At 45.0% G+C, this 22,750-nt stretch overlaps 2 protein-coding genes across 7 annotated transcripts in view; one reads left to right on the top strand and one right to left on the bottom strand.

Moving 5' to 3' along the window:
* The window catches only part of LOC146337165 (lamin-B3-like), a 29,414-nt gene extending 12,530 nt beyond the window's left edge, over nt 1-16,884 (top strand). The window contains exons 4-11 of one of the 2 annotated variants that reach the window (XM_084817224.1): nt 313-483; nt 4,542-4,646; nt 5,315-5,556; nt 8,275-8,503; nt 9,171-9,278; nt 10,678-10,794; nt 10,890-10,988; nt 12,617-16,884. In XM_084817224.1, coding sequence (XP_084673350.1) covers nt 313-483; nt 4,542-4,646; nt 5,315-5,556; nt 8,275-8,503; nt 9,171-9,278; nt 10,678-10,794; nt 10,890-10,988; nt 12,617-12,649 — 1,104 coding nt within the window. In that variant the 3' untranslated portion in view covers nt 12,650-16,884. The remainder of the gene's footprint in view (nt 1-312; nt 484-4,541; nt 4,647-5,314; nt 5,557-8,274; nt 8,504-9,170; nt 9,279-10,677; nt 10,795-10,889; nt 10,989-12,616) is intronic. The other variant, XM_084817225.1, reaches the window with a different exon arrangement.
* Nucleotides 16,885-17,482: 598 nt separating this feature from the next.
* SH3GL3 (SH3 domain containing GRB2 like 3, endophilin A3) overlaps nt 17,483-22,750 on the bottom strand; it is a 48,653-nt gene continuing 43,385 nt past the window's right edge. For all 5 annotated transcript variants that reach the window (XM_084817228.1, XM_084817231.1, XM_084817229.1 and 2 more), the window contains 2 exons: nt 22,077-22,204; nt 17,483-18,293 (listed from right to left, as the gene is read on the bottom strand). In XM_084817228.1, coding sequence (XP_084673354.1) covers nt 18,088-18,293; nt 22,077-22,204 — 334 coding nt within the window. In that variant the 3' untranslated portion in view covers nt 17,483-18,087. The remainder of the gene's footprint in view (nt 18,294-22,076; nt 22,205-22,750) is intronic.

The raw sequence follows: 22,750 nt of genomic DNA, 5'->3' as shown, positions 1-22,750 counted from the left end.
GGCAGGGGAGGACTTGTTTTTCTGATTCTTTTCCTTAATCTATAGTAGTGACCTTTCTGGATGAATTAAGGCTACTGTGCACTATTTTAATTGTTGCTGATGTGTTATCAGTATTCAATATTCAAAATCCAGCCAAAAGAGACCTGCCTTTCTAATCTGAGAAATCTTGCATGCTCTATATGCTAGAGTGATACTCTTCTGTGCAAACAGTAGCTTAATCTGTTTTTCTGTTAGACTGAAACATGCTGCTCTTCAAAACACATCAAGCCAGATAAATCATTCCTCCACGTTGCATTTTCCTTTTCCTCTTAGGAGCTTAAGAGCAAGAAGCGATTCTATGAGAGTAGGATTCAAGAAATACAGTCTAGCCGTCAGCAGGAATTTGAGAGGAAATTGTTGAATGCTCTCCAAGAGCTCAGAAAGGAGCATGAACAACGGATCCAGGAGTACAAAGATCAGATGGAGCGAAACTTCCAGGCCAGAGTGAGTGATTTGGCCTGTTTTTGCTTCTAATTGGGGGACAAGAACAGAAATGCTCTGCTGCCCAGTCACAGCTATGCTAAAAGCATGGATGTCTTCATTGTTTTCTGTGGGAAGTTCTCACTCTTGTCCTTGGAGAGAGAGAAAAGAGGGGAGGGGTAATATAAAGCAGGGGTAGGGAAACTCTTCCAGCTGAAGGCTGAATTCAGTTTTGGAGAAGCTCTGGGGGCAACATTCCAGGGGTGGGCAGGGCTGAAGGCAAAGAGGGTGGGGCCAAAACCACCAAAATACCAGCATATTTTAGCTTAAAGCTCTAACTGCCAGTAACTAAGCTTTAGGAGAGACATTTTCAATCTTTTAGAATGGGGAAAAACTGTGCAAAAGCCAGGAAACCACCAAACAATCTGCTGTCGGGGGAAAGGGAGTGAGGCCATCTGAGGAACTCCGGAGGGCCAGATTTGGCCCCTGGGCCTGAGGTTCCCAACCCCTGGTCTAAGGAACCAGAAGTTGGACAGAATACTTGAGTCTAGCAATTAAGTATCTATGGCTTAGCCATGGAACATTGAGGGTGTCCGTTGGTGCAGGTGGGAGGAGAATGGAGGAGGAACAGAAGTAGTTGGCCTGCTGGAACCTCTGACACCTTTCGCAACCTTCCCAACCTGGTGCCCTGCAGATGTGTTGGACTACAACTCCCAGCATCCCCCAGCCAGCCAGCCAGCCATGCTTCTTCCTCTTCCCCCTCAAATAGATAGCAAAGCTCCCTTGGGTTCAGAGCTGGAAACGATGGCAGGAGAAGGTTTCAGGAGGGTGGGAAAGAAAAACCTGTTCTCTGTACGTTCCAAACAGTGCTACAAGCCTCCTTTCCAGGTTTGCTGGAGCCCTGAATAGGAACACTCCTCTTGGAGGCTGGGCGTGCATTGGAACATTTTGTTTCAGGGCTCCACTTGTTATCTTAACTGGTATGCTTAACATCTGCAGCATAGCCCTGCTTACCATTTAGAGCTTAGAATTTTTAAACATGCGGAGAAGCTCTATACAGTCAGTAAAAACAAGACCTGGAGCTGACTGTGGCTCAGATCATGAGCTGCTTCTAGCAAAATTTCGGCTGAAATTGAAGAATGTAGGGAAAACCACTAAACCATTCAGGTATGACCTAAATCATATCCCTTATGAATATACAGTGGAGGTGAGGAATAGATTTAAGGGATTAGACCTGATAGACAGAGTGCCTGACGAACTATGGACGGAGGTCCGTAACATTGTTCAGGAGGCAGCAACGAAATCCATCCCAAAGAAAAAGAAATGCAAGAAAGCCAAGTGGCTGTCTGATGAAGCTTTACAAGTAGCTGACGAAAGAAGGGAGGCGAAAAGCAAGGGAGAGAGGGGAAGATATATCCAACTGAATGCAGAGTTCCAGAGAATAGCAAGGAGAGACAAGAAGGCCTTCTTAAATGAACAATGCAAAGAAATCGAGGAAAACAACAGAATGGGAAAGACTAGAGATCTCTTCAAAAAAATTGGAGATCTCAAGGGAACGTTTTGTGCGAAGACGGGCATGATAAAGGACAAAGAAGGCAGGGACCTAACAGAAGCAGATGAGATTAAGAAGAGGTGGAAAGAATACACAGAAGAACTATACAGGAAAGATCTGAGTGTCCCTGTTAGCCATGATAGTGCGGTCACTGAACTTGAGCCGGACATCCTAGAGAGTGAAGTCAAGTGGGCCTTAGGAAGCATTAGTAACAACAAAGCTAGCGGAGATGATGGTATTCCAGCCGAGCTATTTAAAATCCTAAAAGATGATGCTGTTAAAGTGCTGCATTCAATATGCCAACAAATTTGGAACACTCAACAATGGCCGCAAGACTGGAAAAGGTCAGTTTACATTCCAATTCCAAAGAAGGGCAACACCAAAGAGTGTTCAAACTACCATACAATTGCGCTCATTTCACATGCCAGCAAGCTGATGCTCAAAATCCTACAAGCTAGGCTTCAGTAGTATGCGAACCGAGAACTACCGGAAGTACAAGCTGGGTTTCGAAGAGGCAGAGGAACTAGAGATCAAATCGCCAACATTCGCTGGATCATGGAGAAAGCAAGAGAATTCCAGAAAAACGTCTATTTCTGCTTCATTGACTATGGTAAAGCCTTTGATTGTGTGGATCACAACAAACTGTGGCAAATTCTTAAAGTGATGGGGGTACCAGACCACCTTACCTATCTCCTGAGAAACCTGTACGAGGGTCAAGAAGCAACAGTAAGAACCAGACATGGAACAACCGAGTAGTTCAAAATTGGGAAAGGAGTATGACAAGGCTGCATATTGTCACCCTGCTTATTTAACTTATATGCAGAGTACATCATGAGAAACGCCGGGTTGGATGAATCACAGGTCGGAATTAAGATTGCTGGGAGAATTATCAACAACCTCCAATATGCGGACGATACCACCCTAATGGCAGAAAGCGAAGAGGATCTCAAGAGCCTCTTGTTGAGGGTGAAAGAGGAGAGTGCAAAAGCTGGTTTGAAACTCAACATTAAAAAAACGAAGATCATGGCATCTGGCCCCATCACTTCCTGGCATTTAGAAGGGGAAGAAATGGAAGCAGTGACAGATTTTACTTTCTTGGGCTCCAAGATCACCGCAGACGGTGACTGTAGCCATGAAATTAAAAGACGCTTGCTCCTTGGGAGGAAAGCTATGGCAAAGCGAGACAGCATAGTAAGAAGCAGAGACATCACCTTGCCGACAAAGGTCCGTCTAATCAAAGCTATGGTTTTCCCAGTAGTAATGTATGGCTGTGAGAGCTGGACTATAAGGAAGGCTGAGCGCCGAAGAATTGATGCTTTCGAACTGTGGTGCTGGAGAAGACTCTTACAAGTCCCCTGGACTGCAAGGAGGTCAAATCAGTCCATCCTAAAGGAAATCAACCCTGAGTGCTCATTGGAAGGACAGATACTGAAGCTGAAGCTCAAATATTTTGGCCACCTAATGCGAAGAGAAAACTCTCTGGAAAAGACCCTGATGCTGGGAAAGATTGAAGGCAAAAGGAGAAGGGGACGGCAGAGGATGAGATGGCTAGATAGTATCACCGATGCAATGAATATGAACTTGAGCACACTCCGGGAGAGAACACAGGACAGGAAGGCCTGGCGTGCTATGGTCCATGGGGTCACAAAGAGTTGAACACGACTGAACAACTAACAAGATGATTTGCCTAGTGGTTCCTATATAACATTAACCATAGCCTGCAGTTACATGTAAGAATGTAAGAGGAGCTATGCTGGATCAGACCAGAAGCCTACCTAGTCCAGCCTCTGTTTGCGCAGTGGCCAAGCAGTTGCCCATGGAAGCCCTCGCGCAGGGCATGAGTGCAACCAACAACAAGGAAGGGACTCTGTAACTCAGTTTCAGAGCACGTGTTTGACGTGCAGAAGGTCCCAGGTTCAATCCCTGACATCTCCAGGTAGGGCTGGGAAAATTTCTGCCCGAAACCCTGGAGTGCCACTGCCAGTCAGTGTCAAAATACTGGGCTAGATGGACCAATGGCCTGACCATTGGCAGCTTCCTATGTTACATCCTCCAGTTTGTGTTCCCAACAATGTAGAGTGTCGTGGGTGCTCTCCCAAAATGGGAGCAAGTCTCATTGAATCCAGTAGGACTTACTTACTTCTGAGTAAAATCCCATAGGATTGTGTTGTTAATTCTGCTTTGAGAGAGTGATCCTTTTCCCAACTTCTATTTCTAAGAGGAGGCTGCATTTTGGGGGAACTTATTATACTGGTTCCCCCAACTCAATGTTACCTTATCCCTCTTTTTTTCCTTAGGGTTACTCTCCTGCCCATGCCAATGGGGTAGTTCAGATTGAGTAAGTTGACAAACAGACGCACTCACCTACAAACGTTGCTATAGGAAACATACTGGCTACTCTGAATTGGCAAGAATGACTGCACAGCTTTATGTGCTAGATTGAGCCATTATTCATGTTTGTGCACAGGAACATGTTCAAATTAAAGTGCATGATACTAGTTAGCTTTATTGACCAGTGCTATTTTCATAGATTGAAAACGTCCAGCTTTCTGCTGCGAAGAATAGTGATTTTGCTAATTCTACTCTGGAGGAACTCACAGAAACAAAACTGAGGGTTGATACTCTGATGTCACAGGTAAACATGTACCAAAAACCAGGTATAACTAAGCATACTTGAGAGGGACCAGACTCCTCTTAATCTTCTCCAATAATAAAAGAGGATGTGTATCTGTCTGTCCATCAGTCCCATGGCACCAAGACTGTGAAATCTGGACACTTGAAACGTGGCATGCGTACTAAGGGGGCATAGTGGTGTGCACCTTGGGATTATTTCATTTTTAAAATGCATTAATTTTAAAAATTAATTTAAATGTGTCCAGGTGGTTGAAGCCTGCACTAACATCTTCAGCCGCTAGGGGGAGACCTCCCTGACCAGCTTTGCAGTCCATACAGTTTGAAGCTAGGGGAAATTAGTAGGCTGAGGAAGGGAGTTATATACCCGCCTGCTCCCTGCTGCTGTGAGGCAGGCCACCACCCCAGGGAATGGACTAGGCAGACCCATTTGGGGCTATAGGGGTGCACTATGGTTGCCAGTGGGCATGGCTTCACTCAGATGGGGCGGGCACACTGTGTCAAAGTCTGACAGCTGTGTCTGTTTGCTTGAAGGCTTCGCTATTCCAACCCATGCAAAACCAGGTCCGTTTTCTAGTGGCTTATAAAATAGGCATGTGCTAATTTGACTGTTCTTCATTTCGTTCTTCAAACTGATATGCCTAATATGAAAATATTTCTGTGAAATCCAAGAATGGTGCATTGGAAGCCAGGATAAGAGCATTGGAGGCCAGGATTGGGGAGCTGCAGGAGGCAATTGACTACGAACGCGACTCATCAAAGAGACGCGTCGCTGAAAAGGACAGGGAGATGGGGAAAATGCAACAGCAGATGCAGGCTCAGCTGGAAGAGTATGAGCATCTACTGGATGTGAAGTTGGCTCTGGATCTTGAGATCAATGCCTATCGGGCAATGCTGGAAGGAGAGGAGGAGCGGTAAGTTTGGAAACATACCCATTCAGCTGCCTTTAAAATGGGGAGTATTTGGAATTGAGCAAGAGCTGAAGAGCCACCAACACTCGGTCCACCTACTGATGCTTCCGTTAGCAGAGACTGTTTAACTCTGTCCTGCCTGGTGCGAACAGCAATAGAAGCTTTTGAGCAGCCTTTATTGTTCATTGCAGCTGCCCATTCTATACGATAGAGGATTCTGCAACAACCTTTAATGCGCAAGCCAAAATGGGAATGAGAGGCTGATGTACACAATAAAGGAGGGCTCTTCAAAGACTGTTGGTGTTCGCACTGGGGAGGAGGGAGCTAAAGAGTTCTTTCTGCATCAGTTCACCTGGCTGAAAGCAACTGTGATGCATAAGAAGGGGAGGTTTTGGGGAAGCCCACAGTGGCTGTTAGTTGTATAACCTCCAACTTTTTAGGTCATTGGGCACGTTTGGAATTTTGAGAGAGTGTCGTGGATGCTCTCCCAAAATGGCTGCCATGGGCGGGCTTGGCCATTCACAAAATAAGTGCCATGGTAGGCATGGCTGGTCACACAACACCCATTTCCCCAAGGCAAACTGGCAATACTAAAAGAAAAGTAACATCCCCAAGTTCGTAACAACGAGGCAGAGATGGGGTCTGAGCTCCAAAATACAAACCCCACAGTTTTCTGCCCCAGCACCCATTTCACAGAAGGCAAACTGATGAGGCTCAGGGAGAAGTAATATGGCCAAGAAACAGAGTACAAGACAAAGGTGGGGTCTGAGCACCAAACACACGATCATATATTTGCCTCCACAAAGCACAACAAAATATCCATTACACAGAAGGCAAACTAGTAATGCTCAGAGAGAAACACAAACACACACACATCAGGCAGAATGCACACCATGTCAAAACAAACCAGCTAACAGGCAAAACACCCCCTTTGTTCCCCAGCACCCCATCTAGCCCCAGCTAGACTAAAAGTTCTCCGAACATTGTCTCGGTGAGTCTCCCTAAACTTTAGGGCCTAAAGTAAAAGCAAAACTATTGAGCTTAGAGGAAGGGCAAGATACAAATGCAACTGACTGACAAATCTGTGGAATTGAGCCTTAAAGATGCAAGCTGCCATCTGGCCATACACCAAACTGTGCTAGGAGGATAGGTGAAAGCTGAAACTTTCCTCTACCGCAGAGGTGGGAAACCTCATTCAACCTGAGAGTCGAATTCAATTTTTGAGAAGCTCCCAGGGGGCCACATTCCAGTGGTGGGTAGGGCTGAAGGCAAAGGGGACAGGACCGGGGGGCGGGGGGCAAAAGGTTTCTGCCTGTAACTAAGCCCTAAAGCCCTAGGAGAGGCATCTCAACCTTTTAGGATGGGGAAAACTGTACAAAAGCTGGGAAACCACCAAATGATTGGTGGGGAGGAAAGGGGGGGCAGGGGATGCTGCTCTACACAGAACCTTGGGCCTGATTTGGCCCCTGAGCCTGTGGTTCCCCACCCCTGCTCTAGTACAAAACTGATGAAGTCGTCTTAGGGCAGAGCTGTGTCTTACACTTGGCATCATGGGTATCAGGGATGAGACAAGCACCTTGAGATGTCTGATAGCTCTGATTCTGAATCAGAGTTGAAGCAGCAGCTAGATCAGAGGCCGGGGGAGGCACCCTCCCTAGTGATCCAGCTGGGGGAGGGACCCTCCCTAGTAAGGGTCCTCCCAAGACCTTGACCAACAGATGGCCCAGGCTGATTCTGAATCAGAGTTGAAGCAGCAGCTAGATTAGAGGCCGGGGGAGGCACCCTCCGTAGTGATCCAGCTGGGGGAGGGACCCTCCCTAGTAAGGGTCCTCCCAAGACCTTGACCAACAGATGGCCCAGGCTGAGTCCCTGCCCCCTCCCTGCATGAGAATGCAGGTTTCCAAGGAGGAGGAAGAGGGGCGTGACTTGAGAGATGCTAGGGCACAACGTAAAGCAAAGTGGGAAGAGTTATGGGCAGGGCTCAGACATTCTGCCCGGATAGCCAGTCTTGGAAGCCAACGTAGGAGGGAGGCTCCCTAAGGGAGGGGCATTACTGCAAAGCTAGCTTGGCCAGGAGGTTCATACCCCAAACTGCTGGCAACATTCTCTCCCTCTGGTTCGTCTCCTCTGCTTAGAGATTGTTGATTAGTTGTTTAGAGCCTGGGGGCATCCTGAGAGTTTTCCTTGAATGTGCATTTGTAGAGAGACTAGGCTCTAGCAAAATAAAGTCATAATTAGCCTGAAGCTTTGTCTATTGTGGTGTTGATTGCGAAGGGAAAGGACGATCCATACCTGACAATCGGGCTGCTACCAAAAACAACATTCCTGCCTTGAGCTCTCCCATAGCAGTCTCATGAAACTGTCATTTACCTGTGTTCTATGCACCCATCCACCCACCCGCCATCCCATTCCCCAAAATATTGGCAATGAATCATGTGGGGTGGCAGGAAATGCACAATTTGCCAATGTGATACCACAACACAGGTAAGTATTCCTACACCTTACAGTGGAGAGCTTGACAAAGGGATGCCACTTTTCATGGCAGCCCTGTGCTGAGCTTAATGTGTAGTTTCATTCTTGGCAACCACCTCAAATCCTGAAGTACACAACTTCATGCCATGCAGTGTTCATCGCAGCAAAAGGCTGATAGCAAAAGCTGAGAAAGAGTTTTGCCAGCATGTAGAATTGACCGCCTAATTTGGAAGGTGACTTGTTCTGTAGATTAAAACTGTCCAGACCCACCCCGGAAAGTGGTGGAATGCAGACAACCATCACTCAGGGCCAACGTCTCTTCCTGCAAGGAAAGAAAAGGAAACGGGCATTTGGAAAAAAGCAGGCCCACAGCACGTGTTTCAAAGTGGTCCAACGAGCTTCATCTTCAGGAAATGTCTCCATAGAAGATATTGACCCAGGCGGGAAATTCATCAAAATTAAGAACAATTCCGATAAGGTATTTTTAAAATGCTTAATTTTGGACTAATGCACAGCTCTTTTTAGTGTTACTGGCAAATTCACATTTCCAAAAGCTTGGATGACGATTTCCCTCTGCAAACCAGCATTGGGAGTGGGTGACTTTGCAGAGGGAGAAGTGATGGACAGGTTGCTTGACTTTCCTCCCTCCACTCCTCCTGTTCTTTTCCTCCTGCAATTCTCTAGTCACTTCTGTTCTCTTTCCCTACCTCCTTGAGGTTTTAGACTGGTATTTGTGATGGGAACATGGGTCTGGAATTTCACCAGGGAATGAGGAGAGCTGCAGAGGAAGGGATGAGCATTCTGCTTGCTGCTTCTCCCCCCTTAACACTACTTTACAGCATCTGGGGTTCCTGTATGAGAAGATGGGTAATGGTGATGGATAAGCTTCTCCCGAAAGACAGCTTGTTGTCCATGACTGATCTTCACCTGCAGTGTGCATTCACAGGAGAGTACTGATTGTGTTTTAGGTTGCACACACAGTGCATATGGGACAAAGGTAAGGCCCACGAGGCCTGGCCAGTATCTGCACATGAATCCTAAAACATGTTCCAGAACATTTTGTAACATGCTGGGGTTCATTGGCAGAAGAGTCAAAAGTATTGGTCTAAAATCACTGGGTATTCTAACAACTGCTTTGGTTGTAGGATCAGTCACTAAGTGGATGGACAGTAAGAAGGCAGCACAGAAATGAATCTGACATAATGTACCAGTTTCCTGCTCGGTTTATTCTTCAGGCTGGTCAAGTAGTTACAGTGAGTGAAAAACCTCCTCCCTTTAAAAATAGAACTGTCAGTGTCTGTCTTTGCTTCCCATTACAAGAACCATAAGTATGCTACTGATGAAAGCCCTAAATGATCTGCAACTGGTAGAAGTAACTCAGAGCAAAGAAATACCCATCTACCCTAGAATGTGTTGGATTTGCTTAAAACAATCTTGTATAGCACCATCGTTGTTCATGGCACTTTACAAAGAACGGGACTGACAGATCCCTGCCCCAAGGGGATTACAAAGGCTACATGCAAAGCATGAGTTTTGAGGAGGGAATTTAAAGGAGCAAGGGAGGTGGCCTCAAGGAGATGTTCTGGTAGGCAGTTCCAGACATAAGGGGTCAGCAAAGGAGAAAGGGAATAATCAGTTCAGGTAATCATTGCAAAACCCTTTTAAATGGCCTGGTGCCAGTCTTAAATTTTGGGGTGTCAGTATTGGATGATATAACTCCTACTTCTTTGGCACCAGAATTAAATTCCTAGAAAAAACCCACCTGGGTTACTAACTTAAGACCAATTTAGGAGTAAACATTTATGTTGAGAATTTGGTCATATATTTTTAATTCCTGTTGATTCACTTAAGGTGGACCGTGCTAACCATGAGACTGGGGTGTTCCCCCCTGCTCCCCAATTCCTTTGTCCTGATACAGCTCTGGTTGCATTCAGGAAGTAGCCCTGCATGGGGATATGTATCCCTATCACCACCATGATTCCTTTATCAAGTTCATTGGGACCAGATGTGCATCAGCCGCATGTACTAATTTCCCTTGGACTGTGGTCAGTATTGATATTTTCTGCTACCTCGTGGGTAATGTGAATTCCTATTGCAAGGGTCTCCCGCACTTCATACCAAATGCTGTTGCTTCAATCTCTTGAAAACAATCTTGCTACGTTGATCAAGTCTTAAAGTGTGTCTCTGCACTAGCATAGATCCGTGGATTGGTTGCACATCAATGCACAATTCAGTTTGCACATATTTGCTGGTGTGGTTATGCTTCTGCTGATGTCTGCATTGTCAGAAAGCCACATCAGCCCTTGGTGTCATTATATTGTTGTTGTTGTTGTTGTTATTTCTATAGTGCCCCATAGTTGAAGCTCTCTGGGCCGTTTACAGAAGTTAGAACATTAAAATACAAAATGTTGTGAAGGCCACATTCCTTCTCTTGACACAATTACATTTTGTTTCAGGTTGTTCATCCCATGACACCACTTACACAGTCACATTTGTAGAGAAGTTAGGAGCTTTTTGTCCTAGGGTGGTTGTTGCAGCATACCTTTTGCTTGAAGGGCGGGGGCCCACTGCGCATTTACTTGCGTAAAGGTGTTTTTTGCCCTTTTAAAATACTCCGAGTTATTTTAAATCGCATATTTCTTTCTCTTGAAGATCTGGGGTGCAAGAGAAGGTTCAGGCACAGTTTCTGGTGTTCTTGTCTGGGAATCCCAGAAGTCGTGGGGAGCTGGGGATAACATTATCATTGCACTCCTCAACGCTGATGGTGAAGTAAGTGCCAAACTAACCCCATCCTTACTACTACTTCATGTTCTTCAGTTTACATCTTCTGCCCTGTTTCCCTTGTGGGGTACTTCTACTTGCAGGAAACTGCAGAAGGAAAGATCACATATGTGGATAGAGGAGAAGGCGATGGAGAAATGGAAGACACTGCTGAGGAAGAAGAAATGGAGCTTCATAGTCAGGTCGGTGTCTTAACTGAACTCCCAGATGTTGAAAGAGAGAAATGCCAAATATTTGCATCCATATCTGGCTGGGTAGAACATCTTTCCCCCCAAAAAAGCCAGTTGAGGTTGAGTGCTATTCAAAGCCTAGCCATATTTTACTGTGGTGTTTTTATCTGTGACATGCCAGACCAAAAGAAGATTTGAGGGGAAGAGATGATGTTAGGTAGTCTCATGAATCTTGTAAACAAAATGTGGTGAGAACTGAATGACCCTCATAAGAACAGCTGTGCTGGATCAGACCAAGGTCCATCTAGTCCCACATTCTGTTTACACAGTGGCCAACCAGCTGCCTGTAGGAAACCCACAAGCAAGACATGAGTGCAACAGCACCCTTCCACCCATGTTGCCCAGCAACTGGTGTACACGGGCACACTGCCTCTGTTACGGGAGGTAGCATATGGCCATCAGGATTAGTAGCCATTGATAACTTTATCCTCCATGAATATGTCCAGTTCCCTTTTAAAGCCATCCAAAGTGGTGGCCATCACTATATCTTATGGAAGTGAATTCCATTCTCTAACTGTGCGGTGTGTGAAAAAGTACTTCCTTTATCTATCCCTATTGACTCTAGCCTAGCTGCATTGTAAACCCAGCTTAGCAAGGCACTGCTCATGAGTTAAAGTTGGTGTTTCTTTTCAGACATGTAGATTGGACATTTCCATAGTAAAATGAGTCTCCGCCATTCAGAAGTAAAATGAAATTGAAATGGTAGATGGTTTTCAAACTGTATTCCTAGGAAGTCGGGGGTCCTTCATATAGAATAGTAGGCCTATCACCTGATTAAAGAAATCATTGATTGATCAAATTTTTTATTAGATCTGCATAGATTTGCATGCTACTAAAACAAACGTTTTGAACAAGAAAAGCATACATCTTTTTAGCTTTTATATTGTTTTACTGTGTGCTTTTTGGTTTTAATTTTTGTGAACTGCCCAGAGAGCTTCAGCTATTGGGCAGCATAGAAATGTAATGAAAAAAAATTAAATTAAATTAAAAAATGGATGGATGGTGTTTGGGTGTGTTGTAGAGGCTCTGTCTTAGAAGAGGTATTCCTTACTGTGTGAGGGAGCACTCCCTCTTCTAAAATGGTGCCTGCGATTTGCAAGGGTTTCTTCTTTTTTTAAAGGGTTGCCCAATTCATTGTGGATGCCTTTTTTAGTCTATTTTAAAATCTGTATTCATTTAACCAATTAAAGATTACAGGTTTACTGTTAAGGGGTTCTCCAGTGAATATCATGAATTATGGGCAAGCCCCAGACGGAGAGGTTGTCCTCTGTGATCATCATCTTTCCCTGCCATTGACAGCTGCAAAGAAATGTTGAGCACATTCAAAGGTGCATCTGCTCTGTGCAGGACAGCCTCTCCCAACCAGGAGTCCACAGATGTTAGAATATAGCTCCCATTGTCCCCAGCCGCTATCATCCCTGGCCCAGTAGGTTTGGCCTATGGTCTTCACAGTCCTTGTGTCCTAAAATCCTTTGCAAAGTGCAAAATTCCTTGGCAGGCCAATTTGACGTGGAAAGCTTTCCTCCCATTGCACGTCTTCTCAGACAAGCTGGATCTAACCTATTCATTTTTCTCTGCAGAAAAACGAAAGCCGCAGCTGTCCTATAATGTAGCCGAGAGAGGATGCCGACTGTCTGCGGAAGCTTCTTCAAAATGGTGCGCCGTGACCAGCCATGAAGTCCTTTGGAACATGTAAGCTTTTGGCAGGAAAGCCATATTGGACCTCCTTGGAAATAGACCCCCAGGATGGTGGAAGTTGTCCTCTGGTGCGCTGGGTCTTGCCTTGAGCAGAGCTGTTCAAAGTGGAATATAACGCACCTCTGAAAGGCAAATTGCAAAGGACTCTGTGCACGAGCATACATAGAGTTAAGATATGAAAGGATGGCAGGTCATGTCTTTTGAACATTTACTATCTTGAAGCAGTTTCTCAAATGGCTTTAGGAGACTTTTTAATCCTGCCTGGAAAAACAAGGAGAGCCATATCTTGTCAACATAATGTAGTGGTAAAATGCACAGTACTGCTGAACTGAACAGCAAGACTCCACTTAATTCAGAGGCTTTTAGATCTGATTCTAATAGCACCTAAAATGGCCTATGCCAAAGAGTGAGTCAGTAGAGCTCTCTTTCTCTACTGACCAAGGCACTCCCCCTCACCCACATCCACAAACTTGCAAAACAGCTTTATCTTATTCTTTTGGCATAGTGCAGAAGACTTTAGTCCTCCTTGGTAGCTTGGGAAGCATCCCAATATGTATGCCTAATTAAGGAGGAGCAGTTTAGCTCCATTTAACATCTAGCAGCAATGTAATGCTGTCTTCTCTTCTTCTTTGAGATATGGCTGCAGTGTCACATTCTGGTAGTCTGACGTATGGTAGCCACCTGTATAGATAGATCTTGGGCCAGAGCTGGTCACTCAAGAGGGAGAAGAGGTGAGGACTTTGAACTCTTTTTTCACTCCATCTGTCATCTGAACCCAGCAGGAAGCTCTTCAGTAGGATGCAGAATTGGGAATAGGGAAATGCCACGGTGTTGGTCTTGATGCCTGCACTTCTTCTCTACAGCCCTCTCAATACCATATCTGGGTGGGAGCAGAGAGGGTGTTGCATTTTGAAGCTCAGGATTTAGTTAGGGCTCTTGCATTTGTTAACGATCAAAAAAAATTGTACCTCTTGCAACAAGCCTCAGTGGTAGGACAGGTTGTTTTAATGAAACTTATTTTTTCTGCAAGGGTTTATTTCAATCGGATTTCTTTAGCCCCAGACATTTTAAATTGTTAACGCTAAATTATTAATATCAGGCTTGGCCTCTTGATATTTTAGCAGACTTAAGTATTTCATTGTGGCACTTCCTCACACTTAGGTGGGAATATGCCCATTTCTAGTCTCGTGTGAATTTAAAAAGGAAACAAAAATCTGTTGAATCACTTGCTTTCTATTAAAGGTATCTCCTCTCGTACAGTTAATAACTCTTCATGGTGTTCAAAACCAGCTCCTTTGGTTTTTGGTGTAACAGTGTTTTTATTTCAAACCAATGAAGCAACCAAAGGAGTTGGATCAGACTTCCTAACAAGTTATTACTGTATTTAAAGCAAATTGTAGACCTCCCTTCCCCTTTTGCGGAACAAGATTTCTTAATAATAAAAGTGCATTGACCTTCATCTAAACAGGACTTGTGTGGCTTTCCACAGTAGCTTGTGTGGCATGATGGTCCCTAGTCTAGAAATCTCCTTTTTCCAAAGCCATCTGTTGCTTGTTACCGTTAAATGGAACATCCGTACACAGATGTAGTTCACCCAGGGTCTCCAACATGGTGCCTGCAGACACTTCTCCTGGTGGAGCTAGGCTCCCTGACCCTCCTGATTTTTATTTTATTGTAAAGTTTCTTGAAACAAGTTTTTTTAAAAAAATAAGAGGCTGGCATGCTGCAAAGCGAAGTGTTGCTCTTCAGTGCCATCTTTAGTTTGGGTTCAAAAGAACAGTTTTGTGTTTTGGAGCTCAGCCCCCACCTCTGCCTCTTGTATCTAGGTTCTCAGGCAAGTTACTTTTCTTTTAGACTTAGCAGTTTGCCTTCTGGGAAATACGTGTTTTGTGACCAGCCATGCCCACCATAGCAGCCATTTTATGAATGACAGAATAACTTTTAACAAAAGGTATTTTTAATTGCATATTTCTTTCTCTTGAAGATCTGGGGTGTTTTAACAAAACACCCCAGATTTAACTTTAACTTTTAACAGAAGTGTCTCTTGTAACATAGGAAGGAAACCAAGCTTGTCAACTAACCTGATCGCTTCATAAATTTTACAAATGGGAGAGTCCCCCGTGGTAGCCCTTTTGTGAGAGCACCTACAACTCTCTCAAAATTCCAGATGTGCCCACTAACCTAAAAAGGTTGAGGACCTCCATATAACCGGATGCCTAGGGAAAACAGGGAAGGGCTATTTTCCATGCTTGTGAACTTGCAGAAGCATCTGGCAGGCAACACTTGGAAATAAGATGCTTGATTAGATAGCACCAGCAAGGCAATTGAGCATATCTGAAAGAGTTTTAAATAAACATAGTGTTTAAACTGAACAAGTCACCCTTCAGAGTAGTGCTGTGCTCCATTCTTGAACTGAAGACTTCCTAAAAAAAAGAGTAATCAGAAACTTATCCAAAGTAGGAGCAAAATTGCAGTACATCAAAAAATGTACCCCTTACCATGAATTTTGGGAGAAGAAAGAATTCTGTATGGTTTGAGCCTCATCTGTGTACTAAATTTGGTTCTAGTAGGTGCTCCCAATAGCAAATTTGAGAAGCATCCAGCTGTGGTTCCTCAGTAGCAAAGTGGCTTTTGCAAAGACAAGTATTCAAATGCTCTCAGATCATAAAGAGCAATCGATTTAAGGGCAGTATCCTATACTGCCACTGTGCCTCTGCTAGTTCTGTTGTGCTAGCAGAACAGACTGATAGCACAGCTGGAACTAGCAGTTCCTAAAGTAAGCACAGAAATAAGCAGCAATGCTCATTTTCAGAATGGGGCAGATCAGCAGTTTTCCCTTCTGAAAGCTCCTGGTTATTTCAAGATCCACAAGTTGCACTAGTGGTCCGTTCCACTAGCACAGGGACAGTGTAGGATGCTGGTCTTTGAGAAGCTGCTGTGAGTACCACCACAAAATCTCTTGGTATTGTAAACTGCTGCTGCTTGTAGAGGATATTGCAAAATGGGTTTCTACATGCAACCATTATATCTGAATTCCCATCCATTGTGAAATTGCCCATTGCCATGACATTAGGTCAAAAGCTAATCCTGTGCTTTATGGGGTTGGCTCTGTTTTTTCCCCCAAGCCACACAATTCCACTCTGCCTTTATCATCTCGGAAGTGTGTGTATATAGTATGAGTTTTCATAGTCTATTCTAGCCTTTCGAATAGGTCAGTTTAAAGTTACTAGTCCCCAGCGTTTATAAACCTGTCTATATATTAGGCAGTGGTAGCCTGCAAAAAGAAATGAGCTATTCTAGGCTATGTACAGCTGCATAGACCTTGAGCAGTGAGCCTGCTGTAGTTCCACATTCCACTCATTCCTTTTTTATTATATATATATGAAGCCAGCTGGGCAGTTGTGGCAGTCACAAAACACTCATACTCACTCAACTATGTTCAGCTTTTTAAAAGATTAATTGGAGCCTTATTATTAAAAGTCAAACATTTACCGAGTAAGATGCCATGTGCCTGAATAGAGAGTGGGCTGGATCTAGGTTGCATCCCGAGCCAGTTCTGTGTCAGGGGGGAAGCAAAGATCAGCCTGTAAGAAAATATCACAGTAGCTTCCATAGTCTGTCTGCACACACACACAGGTTTTTCTACCTGCTTTCCAGAAGGTGACGTTTTTACAACAAAGGTGATTCTTTGGCTGTCTTATACTGCTGGCCTGTTCCATAAGTTAGAGTGGGAGGGATGCATGTATAAAAACCTATGGGTTGAGAACTTGGTATGTTCTACACTGTAAGACAAACTAAGGCTGCAATCCTGTGCATGTTTAGACAGAAAAAAGCTCCTACAATTCCCAGCATGCCCCAGCCAGCATGGCTGGCTGGGGTATGCTGGGAATTTAGGTCCTTTTTTTGTGGAATTATGCATAGAAGTGCACCTTACAGGAGATAAAAAATAACATCCATGTCAATGAGTAGACACAAGCATGAATATAATATACTTTGAAACAGGAGGGAAGTTTACAAAAGCTGTGCATTGTCATTGCTTCTTCAAGACATTTAGTTTAACAGCAGTGTAAGCGTCCTATGGATTGTCCTTATTCACCTCAAGATGTATATTTTTTCCTTCAGCAGTTTGACAAATAAAGCAGTTGCTATTGAGCTGGCATGAGTTAAAGTTGAAAATCCACTTAGGGCCGCTCTTAACTTTCTCACAACAGCACAAATACCTGCCTCGACAACTGAAGCACCAAACAACATTGAAATCTGGCTATTTACGGAGCAATCCTATGGCCACTAGACATTGTCTGGAAGGCCATAGGATGTTTCAGTTTCTGGGAACCGAGGTGAGAGCCAGGGCTCCAAACGTGGTTCCCAGAAACCACGCTCCCCCTCCCCCTTGTAGCCAGCGTGGTTCTCTCTGCACCAGCTACAACTCCACGTCTGGAAACAGAGCATGGAGACAGGGAAAAGGGGGTGGGGAGGTGGCCGCGGAAGGCATGTTACGCAGCTTCCTATGGGACGCGCAGCCTCCGTCCCTTCCTTTCCCCAAAGCTAGACAGTCAAAATCTGCCATCTAGCCAAAAATGCAGGGTGGCCAGAGCACAGAGGTGAGGATCATATCTGTGCTATGGCCACCCTGCATTGGATACTCAGCAGCCTCCAACTTCAGAGGCTTCCGACGATCTCAATAGGATTGCGCCCTAACTTAATTCTTTGAAGCTAGCAACAGTCATGAGTTACAAGACGCAGAGAAGGCATGTTTCCCACAACACTGTTTATTACATTTGGTCAGTGAAGAAGAGGAGTTTGACTGCAACATTGACTTAGTACAGGAACATCTTTTAAGAGGCCACCACTCTGCTCTTTGTCAGGGTACAGTGTGCAACAAAGATTAGCTTTTCACAGTTAAGTGAAACGTAACAAAGGTGGCTCATTGACAATTAGCTTTACCCACAGTAGCATAAAAAAATTGTGCACATGAGCAAAATGAACTGCAGGTGAAGGACTTTCTGATATCATAGGACCAAATAAATGCACTTTGGGCACAACAATTGCGCTATCAGTAAACACCTCACATAGAGATCTTCAAGGCACAAAGCAAAGAACTAGGCCAGGCCATTTTTTTTGTATTTTCACTTAACAAAAGGGAAGGACTTCGTATATAATATATATGTATATATGTACAAACTACATGGATACAAAATAAATACATTTTTAAAAGACACATACAAAAAAGTCAGTAAGTCGGTCTAAAGAAGCAAGGCTGTCGGAGCAGCATACAAATGAAAGACCACTTTGGGCCAAGAAGACACAGCTCTGGCCCCAAAATTGCATCTGTAGCATGAACATCACGACATGCTCACTGAGGCAACGGCACCATGACCTCGACATAATTGATGGGGAAGAAGCCCGATTCACCATTTAACATGCCTTCGTACCAGTTCTCGTCAATCTGGTTGGTCAAAGTGATGATGTCCCCTTCCTTAAAGCCAAGCTCACCTTCGTTTTCTGGCTCAAAGTCATACAACGCTTGGCAGCAAGGTTGGTCCATGTGCAACGAAGAACCTGCCCAGAGTCACACAAGAGAGTTATTAGATTTTTCACCTACCCTTTTCATGATTTGTGCTCCATGTCCTTCACAACAAATTCCTTTAACAGCTGAGAAAACAAGGCAACCCAATTTTATTAAAAAATACCAGTGTGCTGTGAGAAATTAATGAGAGCCTCCTGTTATGCCAAAGCATTGAGGAGATGCCTGCTGCCTCTGCATGATTCACAGTTCTTTGCTTGCCTCCTTTCAAACAGCCTTTCTTGTAGGGGCCTGCCTTTCTGCTGCACCTCTTCATTGGCTTTGGCTGAATTACTTCATCACTCCCGTTAGAGAGATGCAGCAGAATTTTCTTATCTCAGAGGAGGCTGCCCTTTGTATCTCTGCAAGAGTTGCTGCTCTTGGTTTTCTAATCAGAATGCATGCCTAGATTACTGAGTCACATAGAAGCACAAAGCAATGGGGGCTCTGTTGAAGCAGGCGGTTGTTATACCTTCTAAAAGAGCCTTTCTTTACCAGGCTTCTATTATGTGCTTGTGATTCCTCACTTATGGTAGTTTGCAGATCCTTTACACCAGCAGTCCCCAACCTTTGTGGTACCAGGGACCGGTCCAATTTTTCCATGGACTGGGGGGGGGGGGGGGTTCCGCTGGTAGACTTCCAGCCACTAGGATGCAAATGGCGTCCGCATTCTTTGCAGTAATCGTAGCCTATTACTTGTAGAACAGGGACACATGCGGACACCATTTGCGTCCCAGCAGTCGGAAGTCTGCCAGCGGCCAGAGCTGGCTGGCAGCTCCACGGAATCACCACAGAGCAGAGCTGGCCGGGGCTGGCGAGGATTCCGGGGGAGGGATGGATTGCCTCCCCCCCGCGGACCCCCCACGGACCCAAGGTGAGGGGTTTCACGCACCCCTGCAGCCCAGTGGCTAACAGGCCACGGACCAGTACCAGTCTGCAGCCCGGGGGTTGGGGACCCCTGCTTTACATGATGTCATCCTCTTCCAGGCCTCTCCTGTGCTTTCCACCCATTATCACAGTTTTTTTTCTAAATGAGGGGAGCCTGGTATCACGTTTTAAAGTTCTAGTGTAACTGTGCGATTTCGTTATACCACAGTGCCATCTAGTGGCTCTATAATGAAACATATAGAAAGGCAGAGAGAAAGCCCCTGGAAAAAAGCATGTGTAAAGGAGCCAGTCTTAATCCTGCAAAGAATCCAGAAGTAGAAGCCTGGTAAAGGTGCAAGATGAAAGCGTCATGTAGAAATGCCCAAAGTTAACCTTTTAGGGGACAATCCTATGCATGTTCAGACAGAAAAATGTCCTACAACTCCCAGCATCCCTGAGCCCGCCATATTGAGGGCTCTAGGACTTTTTTCTGTCTGAACATGCATAGGATTGTGCCCTTAGGGTATAAGTGTGAAAAAACAACTCCAGCTTAAATCTACCATCAGAAGTCTGGTGAGTTAGCCTCCAAAAGAGTCTGACTAGAGCCCCCATTTCTTTGTGGAATGATCTTGTGGATGGGCTACAACCCTCTTTTTGAAACCAGTGGTCTATAAAAGCTGCTTGTTGTCCCTTAACAAGCCCATAATACCTCAGTTCAATCGCAGCCTAAACCATTTTAAGTTAAAAACAACAGGGAATGTGACATTTCATTAATGAAGCAACAGCAACACAAACCAGATTTTTCCCAGCAGTGAGATACATCCATTCTCCCAAGGGAAATGTTGATGGGCAAATGTTGGCTTGGCAAGAGTTTTTAGGGAAACACAGAGGGGATAAACTTAACCTTCTACCTGCCCAGCTCCATAGATTTTCTTCTCCCTATTTATTTACACTGTATTTGGAACTGTACCAATTTTTTTAGTAAATGTTAAATGTTGGTTTAGATTTTAATGTTCTTTTCCTATTTTAAGGTATTATTGTTTTAAATTGTTGTACAGCACCTTGATGGCTTTTCAGCAGAAAAGGTGGTGTATATAAATGTTAATAATAAATATTGCTAGACCTTTCCAGATTCTTGGAAGTCCAATTAAAACCACTCAGTTGGTTGTTTGCACTAGCCCCAACCCAAAGCCAACAGCAGGCTAACCCCCAGAATGGAGGGGTGTAGGTTTGCTGCAAGGGATGGTGAACACGTACGTTCTCCAGTTCCTTCACTGATACAGATGGCTAACGGACCCTGGGGAAGCTCCATCATCTCTCTCATCCTGCCAGCTCACGAGGATAACCACACATAAGGTGCACAATGGTTAAGGAGAGCCCTGCTGGATCAGACCAAGGGTCCATCTAGTCCAGCATTCTGTTCACACAGTGGCTAACCAGCTGCCCACAGGAATCCCACAAGCAGGACATAGGTGCAACAGCACCCTCCCACCCATGTTCCCCAGCAACTGGTGTACATAGGCATATTGCCTCTGATACTGGCGGTAGCATAGAGCCATCAGGACTAGCAGCCACTGATAGCCTTCTCCTCCAGGAATTTGTCCAATCCCCTTTTAAAGCAATCCAAATTCACGGCCATCACGACGTCTTGTGGAAGTGAGTTCCATAGCTAATTATGCGCTGTGTGATACCTCTGGGAAGCCCACAAGCAGGACAGGAGCGCAATAGCATTCTCCCGTTCATCTTCCTCAGCAACGGGTATTGAGGCATAGTGCCTCTAATACTGGAAGCAACATATAGCCACCATGAGTAGTAGCGAAGGTCCCAGGTTCAGTCCCCGTTATCTGCGGTTAAAACGATTTCAGGTAGCTGGTGATGGGAACCGCCTCTACCTGAGGCCCTAGAGAGCCATTGCCAGAACACAGTAGATGAAATCAAACTAGGCTAGACAGACTGACGGTCCAACTCAGTATAAGGCAGCTTTCTATGTCCATTTCTCTACCTTGTGCTGAGAAGATAGGATCCTTGCTGGATCAGACCCAAAGCCCACCTAGTCCAGCAATCTGTCTCCCACACTGGCCAACCAGATGCCTCTGGGAAGCCCATAAGCAGGACCGAAGTGAAATAGTATTCTCCCACTTATGTCCCCCAGGATACTGCCACTGATACTTGAAGTAGCATATACCAATCAGGATTAGTACCTATTGATAGCCTTCTCCTCCACGGATTTTTCTAATCCCCTTTCAAAAGCATCCAAGTTCATTGCCTATATAGGGCCCGCCGAGAAAGTACTTGGAAATGCAATGAGGACATTTTTAGTGCCATCCCCACCCACCCCAGCAAACAAGGAGCTTGGCCCATGATAATGAAGGGCATGTTTACACATGACCAGTAAGCGAGCAAAGAGAGAGCTTAGTAGAGGTAACATTTACATCAGTCCACCCTACATAGCATCCTCTTTTACAGTCCTCTATTTGAAGGGCTGCCCTGTACATTTCTAGTTTAAAGATAAAGAGTCCCAAGAACTGTTTCCCATCCATATTTAACATCTGAACAGCAAACCGAACAGGCAGGCACAGAAGTCACAGTCTTCCGGATGATGGCAAGATGCTCTGCATATCTATTTAAATTATAATAATTACTCCTGTATTTGTGCGCACACACACCTTAGCGTATGCCAATATTATGCAAATGAGTGCCACCTTTGGTCCTCTCCTTTGGTGATCGTTAAGTGGCCACCCCATGTCTCTGTGAGGAGTGAACGGACAGGAATGACGGATATGTACATCTTAACCCAGGATGAAGGCAAGGAGACATCTCCACGGGGCTACCTATTCCAATCTGCTACGGAATCACACACATGCCCTGAACTGAGCTTTGGGAAGATGCCGATTTCAGAATCATATGCGCACCTGATGATTTTATCGACGGGCTGAATGAAATTCCATTGTGCTGCTGACCGTTGCTTATTTCGAGAGGTGCCCTTAGTACCGGCTTTGGCTTGAATTCAAGTCTAGGGCGACTCGATGCTAGGTTTATCCTGAAACAGGAAAGGTGAAGGGTCAAACGCTGCCATCCTGGAAGCGGCAAAAAGCCTTAGAATTTCTACACACTGACAAATGTTTGAAACCACGGAGGTTTAAACTATGATTCCCCAGCCCTCTCCACAACCCAGAGGAACTCTGAAGACTGGAGGCTTACAAATAATGAAACAAATTACTGACTACAACACTGAACTCGGAGCCCCCCGTGCCAACAGGACTGGAATCAAAGTCAGGCCCGTGGGGATCAAGAGGGATTTATTTATTTATTACATTTCTATACTACCCAGTAACCAAAGTCCTCTATCAGCATGTTCCCAAGGTTCACAGATGTACCGCCCAAAAGAGGAAGGGCACCCCTCTAAATGCATGCACGCAAGCACATGCGCGCGCACACACAGGAACACAGAAAGCTACCTTATACAGAGTCAGGCCACTGGACCACCTAGCCCAGTATTGTTGGCACTGACCGGCAGCGGCTCTCCAGAGTTTCAGGCAGGATTCTTTCCTAGCCCAACGTGGAGATGCCGGGGATGGAACCTGGG

This window comes from Heloderma suspectum, chromosome 11 (assembly GCF_057233095.1).
Source record: "Heloderma suspectum isolate Gila_16-S chromosome 11, 16-S_ref, whole genome shotgun sequence".
Classification (NCBI taxonomy): Eukaryota; Metazoa; Chordata; class Lepidosauria; order Squamata; family Helodermatidae; genus Heloderma; species Heloderma suspectum.
This window is presented reverse-complemented; position numbering and strand designations above follow the sequence as displayed.